The sequence below is a fragment of the Lampetra planeri genome, chromosome 17 (genome assembly GCF_965212315.1).
Source record: "Lampetra planeri chromosome 17, kcLamPlan1.2.h2, whole genome shotgun sequence".
Lineage (NCBI taxonomy): Eukaryota > Metazoa > Chordata > Hyperoartia > Petromyzontiformes > Petromyzontidae > Lampetra > Lampetra planeri.
Genome location: NC_136123.1, coordinates 9,151,348 through 9,171,502, shown reverse-complemented (window position 1 = coordinate 9,171,502; position 20,155 = coordinate 9,151,348). Strand labels below are relative to the sequence as shown.

General features: G+C 45.7%; 1 protein-coding gene across 13 annotated transcripts in view; it reads right to left on the bottom strand.

The window, feature by feature from the left end:
- The window catches only part of LOC144723345 (chromodomain-helicase-DNA-binding protein 9-like), a 172,703-nt gene that overhangs the window by 53,379 nt on the left and 99,169 nt on the right, over positions 1 to 20,155 (bottom strand). For all 13 annotated transcript variants that reach the window (XM_078602060.1, XM_078602069.1, XM_078602068.1 and 10 more), the window contains 4 exons: positions 16,711 to 16,887; positions 7,380 to 7,523; positions 3,266 to 3,521; positions 2,457 to 2,667 (listed from right to left, as the gene is read on the bottom strand). In XM_078602060.1, the coding sequence (XP_078458186.1) occupies positions 2,457 to 2,667; positions 3,266 to 3,521; positions 7,380 to 7,523; positions 16,711 to 16,887 (788 nt within the window). The remainder of the gene's footprint in view (positions 1 to 2,456; positions 2,668 to 3,265; positions 3,522 to 7,379; positions 7,524 to 16,710; positions 16,888 to 20,155) is intronic.

Here is a 20,155-nt window from a genome sequence, read left to right as displayed (position 1 = left end):
AATACAAAAATAAAGTCCCCCTGTCTGAAAAGCCACTGTGATAAAGTCCACATTACGATGGCAAAGGACAGTCCCTCAATACAACACTCAGTTGACTTCCCACACAGTGGTACTGAGGAATGCACGTACTTTATTTGCCCAGAAATGCTTCAAAGAGTTTCAAGATTCTTATTCAGGAGGTCGTGCATTACAATGTTTTGCCAAATTCATGAATGAGTGATATGTGGAAGGAAACCGCAGCAACTATAGAAAAAGAGTATGCATACGAGGGGATAACCCTCAAAGCTCTGCAGAGATAGATTAACTGCACTGCTGTACTGTCATCTCCTGACCACTTCATAGGCCCAGCCTAGAATGCCAGGGAATACCAGGTTTGTCTCATTTCCAAGTACTTACCAGGCAAAACGCTGCTGAGCTTGCTAAGCCACACATAATGGAATATTTGTGAAAAAAATCTTCATAAGCTCATGGGATTCCTCTAGTCTAAATAAAGATTCTGATTTTGAGCTTCGAAACTTGAATGAGATCGGGTTCAATCAGGGCGATTTGATGACCCCAGAGGGAACCGAGCTCATTTCTGACTGGGATTTGAAACCGCAACTTTCAAATCGGCGTGACAAAATCTCCTGCCGCAGTGCGAGTATATACCTGACGGCATCTGAAGTGGCACTGGATTCACGGATTTTGGCATCGCAGCTATTGCAAGCCCCAAAGACGCCGGACGCGTGCGGGGCATACTAATATCTCGTCAAACATTCCATCGCAAAAAAATAAATGACCGTAACACTGACCCCCCCAAAGCGTGCGTGTAAAATTTAATAAAATCGAAGTTTCTGTTAATGAAACACGTATCTGGGACACTGGTTGATTAAAATAAAGAAGCAGGAGTTTGGAATGGATGAACGGCACGCGGTGCTTCGCAGAAATGGAAATGAAGCTGCTGTGCCTGGAATTTACAGTGTAATAAAAAAAAGAAGATCCCGGCCTGTATCACGCAAGATGCCGTGCCGTTCTGGAAACCAGTGCAAAAAATAAAAATGATGACATTAACACAAGCTGAGTAGTCCAGTCCAATAAGTCAGCCTCCTACTGCTTCACACAGACAGGAAAGCATTACCGAGTTTGTCCCTTAATTTTCTGTGTCCGCATACGGGGATTTATTTATTTTGAAAAGTTAAATAATTAACTTTGTGCACTAACAATGTGAAGGCTTATGCTTAATCGAAGGAATATCAGGCTCTCTTAATTAGAACACTATGTTCTGCACGACATTCCCCTCTCAAACATTAACAAAATATGGCATGCTGTGCAGATATATGTAAGTGACTTTACCGAAAGAACCAAAGAGTATGGATTCCTGCAGTGACGAAAGCTTCAAATCAAGTTAAATAGGTTCCAATGTATGTAGGGACGTGGCAAAAAAATGATATATTAAAACTCTGAGCGATAAAGCAACCACAATTATGATGAATGTCGTAAAGGACAAAACAATGCCATGACATTCGTACCCAACACAACGTGTAGGGGCAGTGCCCCAGATCAACAGTAGGGGGAGCAAACCGAGGGTGACTTGGTACAATTCAACTGTCCCTCACTGTCACCTCTTTTCTCATCGTCCACTTGTTTCACCAGAGTCAAACCTGTCTCCAGATCATCAGCTATATTCTGAGAGATAAATAACCCACCCTGACGTATTCACAGTCAAACAAAATTGGACAAGGCTGACGGTCTATGGATATTTCTTTTTTTAAGATTGTGGCCAATCCACTGCTGGATGAACACCTCCTCAAACCATGTCAGTCATAGGGGTTTGTTTGACGATATATTGCCGATATTCACGGTCACTGGGAATTGAACTCAGGTGCCGTGTTCTGTGCAAATACTCTTGGCCATGGCACCACTACTATAATCAATGTGTATCTGACCACGTGGCCACTGTGCTGAGCATGCTTGACTTACAATCGTAAAGTTAGAGAATGACTCAGCACATCACCCCTATGCTGTCACTAAATTGAGTACCACTCTGGATTAAGTTAACAGTGGTTGTTGTCTACACAGAATAGGGCTCAACAGAGTAAGCAATCTCAACAGGCGGTGGTCAGTGTTACCCATGGAGGTGAACACCACCCTGTACCCATATGAGCATTGAGCCAATCCAGTAGTGCTGTACACAGCTCTCCGATGTTTTTGTTATTGTTCTTCCTGAAGTTGCGACGTCCAATGTTTCGCTCCCACTAGCTCAGGAACGAGACTCCTTGAAACGAGCACCCAGCACGCGGAGAGAAATGTCGTTGAGACTAACACGCCGAACGATGCGCCGGTAACGCACTGACAACACGTCGGAGGGAGGGAGGGAGGGGGGAGCAAAGGCCAAGTCGACTCTCCCGCCGTGAACAGACGCGGATCATTCGAAGGCAGCCCCTCAGCAGGCCCCAGGGCTCGCCGTCGCGGCTCACCTCTTCTGCACCAGGTAGTCCTCCAGGATGTCGAGGCAGCGCACCATCTGCGAGAAGATGAGCACCTTGTGGCCACCCTCGCGCAGCCGGGGCAGGAGCTTGTCGATGAGCACCAGCTTGCCGGCCGCCTGCACCATGGCCTGCAGGTAGAAGTCTGGCACGTCGGCCCCGTGCGCCTCGCGGAAGTCCGACAGGATCTTCTCCTCCGCGCCTGTTTTGGGGGGAGGGGGGGGGGCAAACAGTGGGCAGACAGAAGCAGCTTGAACCGCTGACACCCTTGTGGTGGCCACTGAATGGGAGTAGATCCATTGGGCTGTGCAGAAATGGGAAACACCCCAAAACCACACCCCCCACCCCTTCTGTTCCTCCTCATTTTTGTTGATCTGCTCAATCAAGCAAGCGTGGTGTTTAGACGTCTAATTGTCTGCCTCGTTAAATGAGCATTAGCCAGGGAAAAAAAAATCCCTTTTGGCAGCCTTATCCCAGAGGTAAACACTCCCACATTCACAAAGCGAACGCCAGTGTATTATGTCCTTGACAACTGTAGGCTTTCCACAGTGATACCAATTTTTATCAAGTGCGATGAAGTGGGCAGGCCGAGTCGGTGCCTGATTGCCATTTGAACTCACCCACTTCTAATTGCGATTCGAGCACTATGAGCATAATGTCACCCTGTAAAAAAAAAATTACCATTTCCAAAATAAATCATTTCAGGGCACAATCCCTTTCCTATACAATGCAGACGACTGCTTCCGAGTCAAGATGGCCGATCACTGGTGACGCGGTGGGAGGGCCGCCCTGCCACTCACCGTTGATGAGGTAGGGGTGGTTGCAACACTTGCGCAGCTCCATCATGGTGTTCATGAGGTTGGGCAGGTTGGCCTGGCCCACTCCCTTGGCCAGGAAAGAGAAGTTGCGCTCCAGGATGGCACGGTAGTACTTCTTCTGGATGTTGGTGAGCTCCACCTCAATGATGGTTTCCTGCTTAGGCGCCAGGTTCTTCTCAACATCCTCCTTGAGCCGCCGGAGCATCATGGGCTTCAAAATGGCCTGGAGCTTCTGCACCTGTGCGCAGGTCGGGCATGGCGGACGATTACAAAACAACGCGACGCAAACCATCCCTGGAATGGCTTTGATCCTCTGAGTCAAATCAGCAATCAGGTGTCATTCAGAAATTACAGAGAGCAGTGGGACCCTGTTTGGTCAAGGATGGCCGATATAGAGATGTCCGCGTACGTTCTTCTGAAAACACTTAACGTGGCACTTATTTATTGAGAAAACAGAAGACACACCCTCCTCCCTCAGATGCAGCTGTGAGTTTCGTGCTTGTGAAATAAGAATAAAACCAATATTTAAATTCTCAGAGTCTCAGAATTTAGGCAGAATTTCTGAAGGCAAATATAAAGGTGATGTGTTTTTTTCTTCTGGGGAGTCATTGGTGACCAGGCTAAGAAAATCAGATGATTTCACTTGAGAATCCAGATTAATTGTGGGAGGCCGAAACCCATATTCCCTTGGTCTGACCTCTTAGCCACCGGCCACATGATAACATTACGTGCAAAGATAACGACACATTTATACATTTACGCGATCTAACCCAAAAAAAACTCTATTATGGATATTGGTGGCAAAAGTCTACTTGTTAAAAAGATAAGTGGATAAAATTGTGCGTGCAAGAAAGAAAACATTTTTGGATTTGAATCTTTTGTACGTCATCGCTTCAAGTTAACCTTGCAGCCAAGGAAGGCACTACATTTAAAAATCATATTCGTCAATCAAATAATGATGCCAAATTCTAGCAATTCATTGATTGGCTATGGGACTGTTTCAGATAGTTTGTGCATTTTTTAATTGTTTTGCATTGTTTTGTTAAACATTTGAATTCACTATTTTACGATCCCTACTTAAGTAACTTGAAAGTGAAAACTCAGGACTCAATGGGCTTTGATGTGAGTATAAAAGTCACCCATCTAATTTCCATAAACCAAGGTAATTGGACATAATCTGAGCAGAATGTACCAACAACTATTAATGCATCCTAACAATAGACAAAGTCAAATATCCCCGTATAGGCTTCACAGACTGAAGGAGCAAGTGTTGTTAGCACACCAGGTACTCATTTGAGGCTGAGAAAACCTAGGGGAGGCCCAGGACTGGTTCAGATCATTGTCACTGGTGTTATCCGAGAGTGAGAATTGAACTCTTGTCGCCGGGTTCGTAGTGCAGTGCGCTAACCGCTCTACTATCCCTCCCCATATCCTAACAATAACCACAACTGTCACCAACATCATCATTTCCAACACCGGTACCGTCACTGTTCAAACATTATCACACCCACAAACCCAGTCATCACCACTAATACAATCTTTACTATCACTTATGTACACCACCTCACTATCATCACTCATAACTGAAATGATTATAATTGACTGCTTTAGATGACACAAATACAAATTGCAACACAATCTTTAATAACACTGCTCCAAAATAAATCACAAAGCCATGTTTCAGGCAATGGCCCTTCTTTATAGTACACTAGCAGGTGTACCCGTTCTTCGCACGGAAATCCATAGTTTAGTCCATCACAGATGCGACGTCACCGCTCACTTGGCGTGCAATATATTATAACCATTCTATTTGGTTTTTTCGATGAAGTCACGTAGGTAAAAAATAAAAAAATAATAAAAATGAAAACAAATACAAATTTATTTAACAAATAAAATGTAATTTAATTTATATTGTTTACCTACGTGACTTAACCAAAAAAACCAAAGAGTATGGATCCTTGCAATCACGAAAACTTCAAATCTAGAATTATATCCATTATTGCGCCCCCCCCCCCCCCAAATAGAAAAGTCTATTTTGATACTTTTTGCATTGTGCACAATCTGGAAGCTACCCACATGTCAAATTTAAAGTTTGTTGCATGTCGGGAAGTATGCTAAACATTTCGAACAGACACACATATCCACTAATGTCCCTTTTATATAGATTAATAAAGTGTGCTTATGCACCACTGCCAATGCAGAACAACGAAAAAAATTATATATATTAATGGGTTACTCTATCAAAATATATTATTTTATTTAGCTCTTTTGTGAAATTCCCTTTTCATCATCTACGAAGGCTTACCATAATGGTATTTGCTATTCAAAACCGTTGAGAAAAAATGCGACTGCTACACTGAGATTGGATTTAAATACTTTTCAGAAGGCAAGTCAGACAAAGAGACAAGAGAGATGGACATTTGATTTTGTAAATAAAAGCATGAAACAAAATAACATACTGATGATATTAATTATAACAATGAAAGGAAGTTATTTAATCACTTAATAAAGACGGCTGAAAAGTTGTGCTCAAGAGGAAAATGACAAAAAAAAATATTAATCTCATAAGTTTGCTTAACAAAAGGAAATAAAAGCTTAAGAGACACAACTATAAAACCCAACAGAGTACGAAATAAAGAGGTGAAAGAGAGCGGAATAGGGTGTTGCTTTTGGAAAATTACATTTGACATGCGAATATGCCTAAAATAAACCACAACGTTTCCCCGCAGTGCATATTACCTGCCATGATATACATGGACTCTGACATGGAACATGAAACTCTTGCTGAGAAGTATGCAGAAGCACAAAAAGATTCATGTTGGCAATTACAATGAGAGCACATGGCACCACATGGGAGTTGCGAGACTCCACATTCACCGTTCAGGGTGGGGACAAATTGACGCCTTCACGTTTACAAAATACTTTTTAGAAAAATATATTCGTTGTGAACGTCCTTGACATGTTTAATGTTACTTCCATGAATATATTTTAGGTTCACGTGTCCAACCTTCAAATAAAATATCTATTCAATTTGGATATTGCCTAAACGCACATGATATTGCTGTCAAATTGATGTTATTAACAAAGCCGGTTGTGATGCTGACAGAGTTGAAGCTTGATTGCCAGGGTACAGAGTGAAAAAGTCGGAAAATGATGCGTCGGGAGTCCGAACTCGACCAGATAATGAATGGCTACAATCTATTCCCTGCACCAAGCTCAGATAACTTCTCATGCAGAGCACCATTATTACAAGTCCCAGCATGGCCACTGAGGCATGCACATCCTGAACCCCCACATCACTCACATGGGAATATTGTTTAGGCAACAAATAGCAATGTTGACTCATCAGTCAAGCGTTGCTACACCGTGGTGGCCGCTATAGGTCAACAGAATGCACAGCAGCAGCCGTGCCCAGCAGCATCCGCTCACCCGGGGTAAAGACGGATGACATTAGCATGCTTAGGTTGCATTGTGCTCTCTGCTGTTGCCTGTTGCCGATTAGTATTGCCCGGCTGTCATTAAATGGATGTCCGAGCTGGCGAGTGAGTCATACGCAGAATCCCAATGACGGCATTCAACCGTTACGATGCGACGAGCAATATTTGCGCTTTGTCCAACGTCCAATTACCTATTCATTTAGTGTTGCTGTAACTGCTTATGCCTATTTGTGGAACACTGCTGCAGCAATATAAGGAAACACCAACAACTGCTAAAGCTTTTAGATCAATCTTAGTTGCCTGGGAGCAAGAAGACTCTTTTCACCAACAACTTTGCGAGATATTTGGTGTCTCATTAAGAAATTATCTTCAGAAAATAATCTGATATCACCAAAATGATCAGCGCCCATTTGGTTCCGTACGTTGATATCACACTGCATAACCTATGAGCCAGGATGGGATTTAAACTTGTAAACCCCATGTCACGTGGCAAACATTCATAAACAGGTGCTCCCAGCTGCCTATTGATGTGCCTTGTCTAACAGCTGTCCCCGAGATCTGCAAGACAATATCTCTCTCCGAGTCTCAAGGTACTCGTGCAGGAGCCTGTGTTTGGGAACATTCGGCCAATTCCTCAACCTGTCTTGAAGTGGCGTTACCTGCTCCTCCGACTTGAGCTGCCCAAACTCCTGCAGGAAGGAGGACTCGGAGGGGAAGCGCGCCGGCTCCAGGAAGTTGAGGAGGCTGAAGAGCTCCTCCACGGTGTTCTGCAGCGGCGTCCCCGTGAGCAGCACCTTGTGCTCCTGGCGACAACGCGCGGCCACAGACACCAACGCACTTCAACGAGCGCCCTTCCATCCACAGCATTCCTTTACTTGCCTTAAAGATTTGTACCGAGGCTGTGCGTCTCAGGCTGTCGCACGCGAGGTTCAAGCTTTGATAATGACGAAGTAGCCTTTAGGGTTGCCGTGAAGCGTGCCATAGCAGCATCCCCGTGACTGCACCGCAGCAGCTCTCCCATACGTCAAGACAATAGCAATGCGGTGACCTCAGTGCGATGACCGAGTGCCTGACTATGACTGGGACAGTGACACGGTCCAGCTGCTGCTCGACCATGCTAGACCGACATAGTAGCGCGTTTTCCACTTGTTCCAGAGGTTCACTGCTCGAATTCAGCGGCCGCCCTGATTAATATTGTGGCTTTATTTACAGCAGCAAATCCTCACCATCTGCTTCACAGTGGACGTGAAACATCACGTGACGTCATCGGCAAGTGGGCCATTGCGTGCCGATGTCACGGTCCAAATTTGAAATTACCCGAAAATTACTCAACAGAGATATACACAGCAATCATCAGGACACACACAGCAATCACTGCTGCCAACAAACATGATAGAACCCTCCTGAAAAAGAGTCAGGAGACCCAGCGAGGATTTTCGTGGTAAGTAATAATGAAAATAATCAAATGAAGTCATGTTTCCCCCTCATTAGCGAAGCGCCAGTCTTGTGTCAGGCAGCCCGAGACTCAAACTATTTGTTGTTTTGGTTGCACCTTACTCTGATTGGATGGCAGCCCATTGAAATGTCTGGGTAATGATTATGGTGTTATAGCATTTGACAATGTTAAGGTCAAAGCATCTGAGCAGTGGGGGGGGGAGGCGGGCACGCTCATCTCAATTGGCGGCGTGCAGGCAGCAGCACGGATTCCACCGTCTCTCCGTACAGCAGCCACTGTGGACCTCTCGCCAACTGCTCCTCACGTTAACAACATTGCAGCTCGTGCACATTTTACCGAGATGACAACCCACAACGCTCCGTGTGCACGAGTCAAGCGCTCTACCCACGATATAATGGTCTTTTTTTAAGTTAATTTCACAGCTAGACTGCGGCACGCCGGGTATCCTCCGAAGACATTACAGCAGGGCGGCCGTGGGAATTTAACCGTAAGCTGGCAAAAGTGTCACCGACCACGAGGCTATCCAGCACCTTTATCTGTGTTGAGCGATTTAGAGAAATGGGAGCTTTTAGCACTGCACCGAAAATGTTTTTTCATCGAAGCCCCATATCACAGATGAACTCTTATTACAGTGAGACCATACACACTGGCATTTAGTGCAGCTAAGTGAATCTCCGGTACATATGCTGGCTGGGGTTTATACCGGCAGAGGTGGGCAGCGGCGACATATGGAAACAACGTGAACTTGAAAGATGTTCGTTTGCGTTCAACATCATAGTACTATATATAAATAACGATAAGATAAGCACCACACAACAGCATGAGAAGTGCATTAAGCAGCTCATATGATATTCAACTATAATCCACCATTTACTATTTTCTGTGTTTTCAGGGAAACACTGAAAAATCATCGATCATTAGCTCTGCAAGTACACAAAATTAAAGTGTGGAGACCCTCAACTATTCCCCATCGCATTTGGCCAGTTTCCAAGCTTGATAAGAATATTGAGTAACAATTCACATCCCTCGGAAATATGATTGGCATGATTTAGAGTGGTGATTTAATTCAAGAATCGAATGGACTGTCTCGTTTGTACAGAGTTGTCTGGTCCATTTAGCAATATTTAACATAAGCACATAATCTGTACATAATTTGCATAAAATGTTTACAACAGATTCTCCATAAGCGATTCCAAGCAAGTATCGCAAGCGTATAAATTTTGATTGAAGAATCGATGCATTTTTATATGCTGAAAAAATATCCTTCAGAATACATTTTAACAAAAACAACCTACCCGTAGTGGTGGTCTGAGCCCTGTGTGCTGGGCTAACCTTCATCTTTTGAGTCTCTCTCTCATGCATTCCTGGCATTTGCTGCTGCCCCTGTTTAGGTCACAAACACTGGGTTCCAGCCAATGGAGCCGATTGATATTTTCGAGTCAAACGTGGTGCATAACATCTATACCATGCGGACGATGCCGTGTAAAGACTCAGCCCCTCTTCTGCTCACCGGAAGGTGTTAACCAGCAGCCCTGGCGTTCTTTTTACCACTAGGAAGTGTCACGGCCACGCTCGAGTAAACAAGTGTCTGGTGTTGTCGGTTTGTGCCGCGACCAGCATCTGGGGACGCCGATGAAATCCCCTTGCCGCGTCATGGCAATGAGTGCGGCATTTCGCAAGGGCATCACCCCGCACCTGACTCCGGGCGCTTACAAGGTGGCTAACCATCTTAAGGAAATGAATAGATATTGCCGAGCCTGATCGTCTGATCCTGTATAGACACGTTAACATACAATATAGAAGCCACTTGAAGTTGTGAGCACTGAATGCAGTCCTATCTGCCATGAGCTGTTCATTTCCATTCCAGGAATAAGTTTAGCAGTGAACAATATTCCCCATTTTCAGAATCATACAGAATATACAAAAATGCAGCCTATTAAAAAAGTTTGGATCAATAGAAGAAAATACATCACAGGAAGTGATGTCACTTCCATGACATCATGCCCAAATATTTCACGCCAAGTGTGTAGTGATGTGGAATCGGGTGACTTCACTTTTGTTAGCAAGAAGAAGTCAAACAGTTTAACTTCACGGAAATTATCTGCAAATTGGAAAAAAATTCAAGAATTGCACTTTTAAAAAATGTCTTACTAAACATATTCATACTTTCAATTTAATCTGGCAGGTAGCATTGTGGCCGATTGCCCGACTCACAATCAAAAGTTTCAGAGTTCAAACCCTGACCGAGCACTGAAATAGTCCATTCCCCCAGGGGGATTCAATTGTGCTCATCCCACAAGATTGTTGGGAGTCCATAATTGATCCAAAAATACCAATGGAAATGAGCATGTTGTATCTGTAGAATTTGTTGGAGATGTTTTTGTATATAATGAACAAGGGCCATTGCTCGCAACATCGCCAAATAAATATTTTTTATTTTTAAGGCAGTGTTATTGACGAATGTGTTTTTGTTTAAAATTCACTTGGAATTAAAAACTACTCTGATGGTTGAGCTTTTCCCTGCACAATAACCCAAGTGCAGAGAAGTGAATCGTGGGTAGAGGATCCTATGGGAGAGGTATGTGGCCGGGGCAAGCACTTCATGTATTGTCTGCACGAAGGTTCCTATGTCCATATTGAATTGTTAATTGAATTAATATAATGACTTAGATTAATTCTGTGGGTGCAGACACCAACATACGACCTTTGACGCTGGACATGGTCATGGATAAAACACTACATCTAAATTCGACAAGCATCTGATCTGATTCTTAAACACAGCTTTAATCTATTGTAATGGTGTGAAAAAAATGTATGAAAACATATCTGTCTCGTCAAATATGACTATATGGAAGTATCTTTGATAAGGATTTTCACCCTCTGATTTTGAATTCCACTCTTCTTTGGATTTCTGCAGAATGCATGATTCCTTTGGGTCACCCAACTGCTCTGTCTCCTTTAATAACGAGCATCAAATGTGCCTCTTGCTTCTGACTTACGCTGCCGCATGCGTATGTGGTGTGCGTGTTAACCACTACTGGAGTTCAGCCAGTCATCACATTGAGAAACTTGGCCATGACTGACCGGAGCAAATTTTCCAGTCCAAAGTGAGATCCCCATATTACTCATGTGATGTGTGACGTCGACCTCTGAGAATCTGCACACACTGCTTGTGTTACGCCGGTAAATTCTCTGCCCCCTTTTATTTCACAATCCACTAATGGGAAGCAAGTGCTAAAACGGAGCAATGCAACTCGTTTGCAAGTCTTGTTGTGCCTAGAATGTATGAGGATTTGGTTATTACACCAGCCATATAGGCTGTAAGATGACACCTATCATTTTAAATGAGTGGGCAGAGACAATGGTGGATAAAGAAAAAACACCTAAGGCATTTAACGACTTCACCAAGAATGACTCAGCATTTCTGGGCTCTTCATTTTACCCTATGAGTGTCTGCATTACACCGTGTTAAGCAAGAGATGAATTTTGATATTTTACACCAATCCTACATTTAATGCCAACTGCATGTAAGGCTGGCATGCTAACAGGCGACTTTATTCATTAATGTTAAACTGCTAGTGAAAGGAAAGCAATTCCCACATTTTATATAGTCACACTGTGTACTAAGTTGCAGTGAAAGTATGAATGAGTGGGTGAGTTGCTTTTGAGCCCATGTGAGTGTGTGTTGTGGGAAACAGTGACAAGTGGTCGTGTAGTGGTTCACATGCTGCGCTACAAACCCAGAACCAGAGTTCAATTGCTGCTCACGGCCAACATCGGTGACGATTTATTTGAACTGGATCCTGCCTCAGCCTCAAATGAGTATCTGGTGCGATGTGCAAACATCGCTACTGGGGAGATAAAGGGGGCTGGGCGTGGTGCTGGCCACCCACCCCTTCGTGTGGCGTGTCGGACTTCATAGGTGCTCGTTAACAGCACTTGCCCCAACGGCCTGTTAAGCTGTATGGGGGATGTTTGTCTTTATTTTTGTGGGGAACACTGGCACAAAAGTCATCAGACCGCACCATGAACTCAGTGACCTGGATTGAATTCCTTGCAATGGCTAAAAACAGTGGCATATAAACCAGTCCTGATTAAACAAGTACTTTGTGTGATGTGTGCACATGAGCACATGGGGAGACAAAGTTAATTGGTTGTGGTGACAGCCACACCACTGCCTCAATTTGCCAATTTAGCCTTTAACAACTGTTCATTGAAATGCACCTTCATCAATTCTGTTTGTCTGTCTGGATGTGGAGGATCTTTGTCTTCTGTGTGCGTGTGTGTGGGTGGGCGAGTGGGTGTGCACGCGCTTGTGCGTGTGCACACGGGTCACCCTCAGTGTGCAAAGTGCACAGCCTGCTTGAGAATTTTAGGAATTTAATGGCAAAGGCGGACGAGCCAGGATGCTTTCTCATCTCCACCCCAGAGAGCTCCAGCAAGTGCATTAACAACACCCGACGTATTATTACACGTTCTGTGCTACAATCAAGATGCTAGCTCTGCATTATTACTTCTCTACCAATGTTGCAAGTGCCATGGATTAAATATTTGTACAAGAACTTGCACTGTCACATGTGGGGGGGGGGGGGGCTATGAGCATGAACAGATTTTCAATGTGAATTAGCAACAGATTTTCTGAGACCTCAGTCGAATTGGTAATTTATACTGGATAATAAAGCAACAAAAAGAGACAAAGATTCCCCGTATAGCCTTAACAGACTGTTGGCTGGGTGGCCAGCACCATGCCTGGCGACCTTTGTCTCCACAGTGGCGATGTTTTCACATGTCTCCCACATCACACCAGGTACTCATTTGAGGACCATTTCAGATCAATTGTCACCACTGTTGGCCATGAGCGGCAATCGAATTCGGGTTGCTGGGTACATAGTGCAGTGCCACCGCATGCATATGCACAAACAACACTGTGAAGTTAACATAGTTTATAACTGCAACACATGAGATCAGCAATTGTTTTAGCTTACACACGACGTTGCATTGCTTCCGTAAAAAATTACATTGTTTTATGATTGTTGTCTTCTTATATCACAGGCCTGTGCTGCAAGTGAATTATTACACATCCATGAGTGTTTACCTCGATTTCAACTACCCGGTTGATTCACTAAGAGCATGGTGTATGTGCAATAGACCTCTGACAAATATACGCACGAAAATAATCCTCCAAGTGCAGCGAGAACTCACGAAAGAGCACAGAGCGAGCTGTGCGTTGCCTTGGGGACCCCAGAGGAAACAAGTTAAGTAAAACCGTTGAAAAAAGCTTCACTTCTCTCAAATGTGCCATTCAAGTGGAAAGCAATCTATTTCAAAAGTAACACTCGCACAGCAGTAGCCCAACACCACCACAGGAGGACACATCCAAAGATAGTTCCTGGTAGATGTCGATTTTGTTTTTAATTGTACGCGTACGTTTGCTTGTTGTGATATTAATTTGCTGGGTAGAGACAAAACGTCCAGGACTTTTACGGGAGCTATTACACGAGCAACAGGAATGGGCAAGGCAACTGTGGCGATGCTTGTTGATAGATTAGCCGTGCGTCGACCAGACAAGCAGAGAGAAATACAGATTTAATACTCACCTGCAGCTGGCTAAAATCTGTCCAAAAATCCACCCAGATAATGCAGACATGAACTTTGACGATGGACCTTAACTGTTGCTCTTAATGACATCGTATTACAAAATAACCTGGTGCATGTGCATGTCATGTCTACTCATCGTCACCATTCCTCATGGCCTCGTGATGCAACCATCAAACTGGCACTTGAACACAGGAGTTTATTTCACCATTCCAATTCCACAGCAGACAATCATCTTGGGGCATGTTCTCTCTTTTGCCTGCCACTGCATCATGGGATATTTTCTTGCAAGGATTCCCAGCCAAGCCTATTTATTTTTCCTAACAGCCAGTATGAGGTCTCTGACCCGGACATGTTCTTTGATCCACGTGATTCCAAGCGTGCACCTCGCCACACTTCTTTGCGCAATTTTTTTGCTTTTGATCCATTTTCTTTTTAATGTCCATGTTAATTATCCATGTCATAGCAAACTCTGGACTAATTTCGACAAGCAGTGTCCCAAGAGCAAGAGCTCGGATTGCTTGAATCAATGCTGGTGAACTGCAAGATCGGCAGTTGGCCAGCATTGAGTCGAGACAAAAAAAAAGAGACATCGAGTCAAAAGTTTGCATGTCTTGAACCAATACAACCAGCTTCTTCAGGCGAATTGCCTGTTGATGCTGGTTGTAATCACCAGACAAAAACGTCGCACTCAAATTGCAAGTGTTGTGGGTTTACTCTCCAACACACCGGTTTGCTGAAGTAGTAACTAATTGGCAAGTTGTGTTTAAGTGACAAACCTTACTAATTTGCTGTGTCGGTTGGTGGTGGGTTAATGACGCATTTATATTGACGCCATCTCACAAGAAAAAAAAAACTTTTATTATGAGCCCTATGACAACCTGTATGTGCACGGTGACCACCTGTGTGTGCACGGTGACCACCTGCGTGTGCACGTGATCACCTGCGTGTGCACGTGATCACCTGTGTGTACACGTGATCACCTGTGTGTGCACGTGACCACCTGTGTGTACACGTGATCACCTGTGTGTGCACGGTGATCACCTGTGTGTACACGTGATCACCTGTGTGTACACGTGATCACCTGCGTGTGCACGTGATCACCTGTGTGTACACGTGATCACCTGTGTGTGCACGTGACCACCTGTGTGTACACGTGATCACCTGCGTGTGCACGTGATCACCTGTGTGTGCACGTGACCACCTGTGTGTACACGTGATCACCTGTGTGTACACGGTGATCACCTGTGTGTGCACGGTGATCACCTGCGTGTGCACGTGACCACCTGCGTGTGCACGTGATCACCTGTGTGTGCACGTGACCACCTGTGTGTGCACGTGATCACCTGTGTGTACACGTGACCACCTGCGTGTACACGTGATCACCTGCGTGTGCACGTGACCACCTGTGTGTGCACGTGATCACCTGTGTGTGCACGTGACCACCTGTGTGTGCACGTGATCACCTGTGTGTGCACGTGATCACCTGTGTGTGCACGTGATCACCTGTGTGTGCACGTGACCACCTGTGTGTGCACGTGATCACCTGTGTGTGCACGTGATCACCTGTGTGTGCACGTGACCACCTGTGTGTGCACGGTGATCACCTGCGTGTGCACGTGATCACCTGCGTGTGCACGTGACCACCTGTGTGTGCACGTGATCACCTGTGTGTGCACGTGACCACCTGTGTGTGCACGTGATCACCTGTGTGTGCACGTGACCACCTGTGTGTGCACGGTGATCACCTGCGTGTGCACGTGATCACCTGCGTGTGCACGTGACCACCTGTGTGTGCACGGTGATCACCTGTGTGTGCACGTGACCACCTGTGTGTGCACGGTGATCACCTGCGTGTGCACGTGATCACCTGTGTGTGCACGTGACCACCTGTGTGTGCACGGTGATCACCTGTGTGTGCACGTGACCACCTGTGTGTGCACGTGACCACCTGTGTGTGCACGGTGATCACCTGTGTGTGCACGTGACCACCTGCGTGTGCACGTGATCACCTGTGTGTGCACGTGATCACCTGTGTGTGCACGTGATCACCTGTGTGTGCACGTGACCACCTGCGTGTGCACGTGATCACCTGTGTGTACACGTGATCACCTGTGTGTGCACGTGATCACCTGTGTGTGCACGTGATCACCTGTGTGTGCACGTGATCACCTGTGTGTGCACGTGACCACCTGCGTGTGCACGTGATCACCTGTGTGTGCACGTGACCACCTGCGTGTGCACGTGATCACCTGTGTGTGCACGTGACCACCTGCGTGTGCACGTGATCACCTGTGTGTGCACGTGACCACCTGCGTGTGCACGTGATCACCTGTGTGTGCACGTGATCATCTGTGTGTGCACGTGATCACCTGTGTGTGCACGTGATCACCTGTGTGTGCACGTGACCACCTGTGTGTGCACGTGATCACCTGTGTGTGCACGTGACCACCTGCGTGTGCACGTGATCACCTGTGTGTGCACGTGATCACCTGTGTGTACACGTGATCACCTGTGTGTGCACGTGACCACCTGCGTGTGCACGTGATCACCTGTGTGTGCACGTGACCACCTGTGTGTGCACGTGATCACCTGCGTGTGCACGTGATCACCTGTGTGTGCACGGTGGCCATCTGTGTGTACACGTGACCACCTGTGTGTACACGTGATCACCTGTGTGTGCACGGTGACCACCTGTGTGTGCACGGTGGCCACCTGTTTGTTCAGAGTTCGAATAATCTGATCGAACAAATAAACTTGAAACCACGCTTAACCTTCCTTCATGCAACACAAGCCTCAAACCCACGTGACCAAGCCATGTACTGAAACCTGGTCTCATGGTACCGTGAACTCAAAATGAAAAGGGTTCCCCCCCCCCCCTCCTGCATTCCCGGCTAGAGCTGTCTCTGTGTTGTGTGCTACTGGGTGAGTCAGCGTACCAGGGCCATGAGCTTGAGTCCCTCCAGCAGTTTGCAGTTGCGGTTCTTGAGCCGGTGAGCCTCATCGATGATGACGCAGCGCCACTCGATGCTGCGCAGCTCTGGGCAGTCGGTCAGGATCATCTCGAAGGTCGTGATGACGGCATCAAACCGGTATGCGCCAGGCGTGATGTAGCCCTGTGTCGCCGCGGCGAGCACGCAAACGCACGCGAGAGACAGCGACAAAGACGACCGTGAGTCCAGGTCACCGTGTTCTCCCTGCTCAAATGACCAATGGGATGGAAATCGTCTTGGCAGTGCAAATTCCACATTTCAATAGCAGGGGCCAGTTGATTTGTATGTATGTTTTTTGACACTCTTTCGCACTGTACATTGCCAACCATGCTAATCGGAGATGCGGGGAAGGACAACAAACTAAACACAAAAAGCATGGATGACCAAAGAACAAACTGTTACTAAATGGGATTTTAACCAAGAGCGTGAATTTACATTTCTTTCAATGGCATATTAATGCAAGCAGCTATGCAGTGAGACATTTGTAAATACTAGAACAATGCACAAGTTACAGAGCCCAACACAGTGCTAACATGTATCTCATGCCACATGTTCAACGTATACCTTCGTGTAATTCAGGAAGAATTTACAAAGAAAACATTTTGTGAATCAGTCGACCACCACCCCCCAAGATTATCTTGACTAGTATCTTACGAATGCCAATAGCACCAAATTAATTTTATTGTTTCCAGCAATATAAAATGTCTCTCCATAAATTTATAGCAGACAAAGAGCAAATCTAAAAGATTCTTCCCAGGCTCCGATATCATACCTTGATAAGTCATTCTATTAGACTTTTCAAACATCGTATTAAATTGGAAAATTGGAGCGTGATGGGGGCATTACGTTTTAGGCAGAGTCCCCGTAGGGCTGCAAATGTCATCTAAAAGTCAAACCAGTTGGTCCCCGCTGTATATTTGCTGACGCCAAGCCCATCTGGCAAGCGGCCCAAACAACGGCACTGCGGATAATCCTCCCTCTCCTCCCCTGCATGCACATTTTGTGTTTCCTCTGCAAGGCCAATGAGTGGTCTGCTCGACTGCTTAGCCGTGTACTGCACAAAGAAATTCCTCAAATTGGTATGACTATCACAGCGCGGCGCCCCATGTCTTGTAAAATCTCTCCCCTTCCCGTAGCTGTCGCCCTCCCGCCTATGCTAGTTCCGCACCTTCTGGAGGCCGAGTTACGCAGCTGCTTAACCGCTGAGCATCGCCTGCCTCGGGAGTGTCAGTGAGGAGCCAGATGCTCACCCCGGCGATGGTGCCATTAGGCATTCTCCTTATGCTGTATACAGCTGCTGCCAGTCAGGTCAGTGATGCAGCCATCCCGAGACGGTCCCAACTCAGTTCGCGTGGCTTAAACCAAGCAAACCCATGGGACTTAATAACCAGGCCAGTCAAAACCACAGAGCATTGCATCAGCAGAGCAGCCAAAAGTTAGTTAAGTTGATTATTTTCTCCCAGAAGTTTTACGACATTTTAATGCAGGGCTAATGTTCTTATTGTATTGCTGTGCGGATGCTATGCTTGAAGAAGGAACACTACGCAGAGCTGCTCATTACAATTCCAAAAACAAGACAATAAACATTTCAGCAAGGGCACAGGCCACCTGCCACCTCAGATTATTAATCCACGCAGTCCGGAAGTAAAACTGCAGTGAGCCCATGCTCAGTGGCAATGTGCGTGTTGCAGATGTTTACAGATTAATGGAGGGATTTTTGCTCCTCTGGCATTGGTGACATGCAGGCCTGGCATGCCAAGAGCCGCTCGTGTTTACACACAGTTGAGGCGAGGAGCTGCCCTTCAGAAACGTGTTCTGGTGATTGCTGTGGTTAAGATGGTTCCATTTTTTTTAATCAAACACCACAGCAGTGTTTTTGCTAATGCAGCAGTATAAAACCCCTTCCTGATGGCAGCCTCCCTTACAATTTCCCCAAGACTCCTGAGAAGTAGTATCCCCAAACTCAACCCACAGGCCTTCTGAACTTATTTATAAAATATAATTTCTTAAAATGAGAAAAAAAATTACGTGGGTCAGAAGGTGCAAGTGATGCAAGTGGAAGGAAATAGATCAAGAGGAAGGCAGAAGAGGAGGTGGGGCGATGTGGTGCGATCGGACACGGTGCCCCGAGGAGTGGACAGAGAGACGGCGCAGGACAAGGCAGCGTCGAGAACGGTGGCAAGGACAGTGGATCCCACATGAGTAGGACAAGCACGTGGAACAAGAAGAAGATACATGAAACAGTGACAACACACAATATGAGCACACTTAATGAGACAAGGCACTGGCAGAAAGGTCTAACTGCAAGCCGTAAATAACCCGGAGTGCTTTTTTAAGAATGTAATTTTTTAAATTATCAATTCATATTTTTGCAATGGGCTGCTTTAAGTTATCAGGGATAAACAATGTCTTGACAATGCCAGAAAACGAGGAGCTGCGAATGCATCGCCCTGCATCCTTGTAAGTCCTCTGGAATTGGAGGAGCGGCATTAATCTTGAACATGAAATAATTCTAAAACTTCCACTGCTGCTTAAAACCAAGTGGGATGGCGCCACACGGCTGCACAAACCATTAATCCCCAACCATAGGAATTCACAAGGCACCGGAGCTGCTCAAATTATTTCCTCGCTGGACAGAGTTGCCCCCCCCCCTTGCGATCCGCTGAAATGCCATGTCACGTCACGTCATAATCACCTACAAGTCTGCTGCTCTAAGAGAGACCCCGTGAGCACTCAAAAGCGCAAGTGTGTCCCTGCTTGCTTGATCCAGCAGAATAACTTCCACGATCATATGGTGGGGGCCATCTATGCAATAGGAATAACCTTTGCCGACAAGGTGGTCCTGGTCTAATCAGACTCTATATACATATTTCAAGACGGTGTATATTAATTGTTTTTTTATTGAAATTGTTACGAGCAGTAAGCAAAAAAAACCTAGTGAAATTAAAGAGGAATAAGGCAGTTCTGTAAGATGCCTGAATACAGTTTCCACCATCATCAATTGTGACTCCAAAGCGGAGTGCTTCAACTATAAAGACCAGGTGATGCACGCGTGTAACCCAGTTGTTGGTGTGGCAAGATTTGGTAGAACACAGAGATGTGCTTGAGACACCCAACCCTTTTGGGCAATGAAGAATTAGCAGATGGCAGTACAGCAAGAAGGTTTCCAACAGGGCGCTCCTTTCAAATGTGAATGCATTGTGGTGACTTTCTCGTAATAAAAACAAAAACCAACAATATTCTTTGTCTACAAAAGCCTCGCTGCTGCATCTTAAGACTTCTTTACAGGAGGGTCCCTGCAATGGAATAATTCCTTGCCAAGGCCCTGCACATGTGCGGAATCAGGAGCAGACGGAGAAGATTGGCATGGGTGCTGACTTGTGATGTTGGA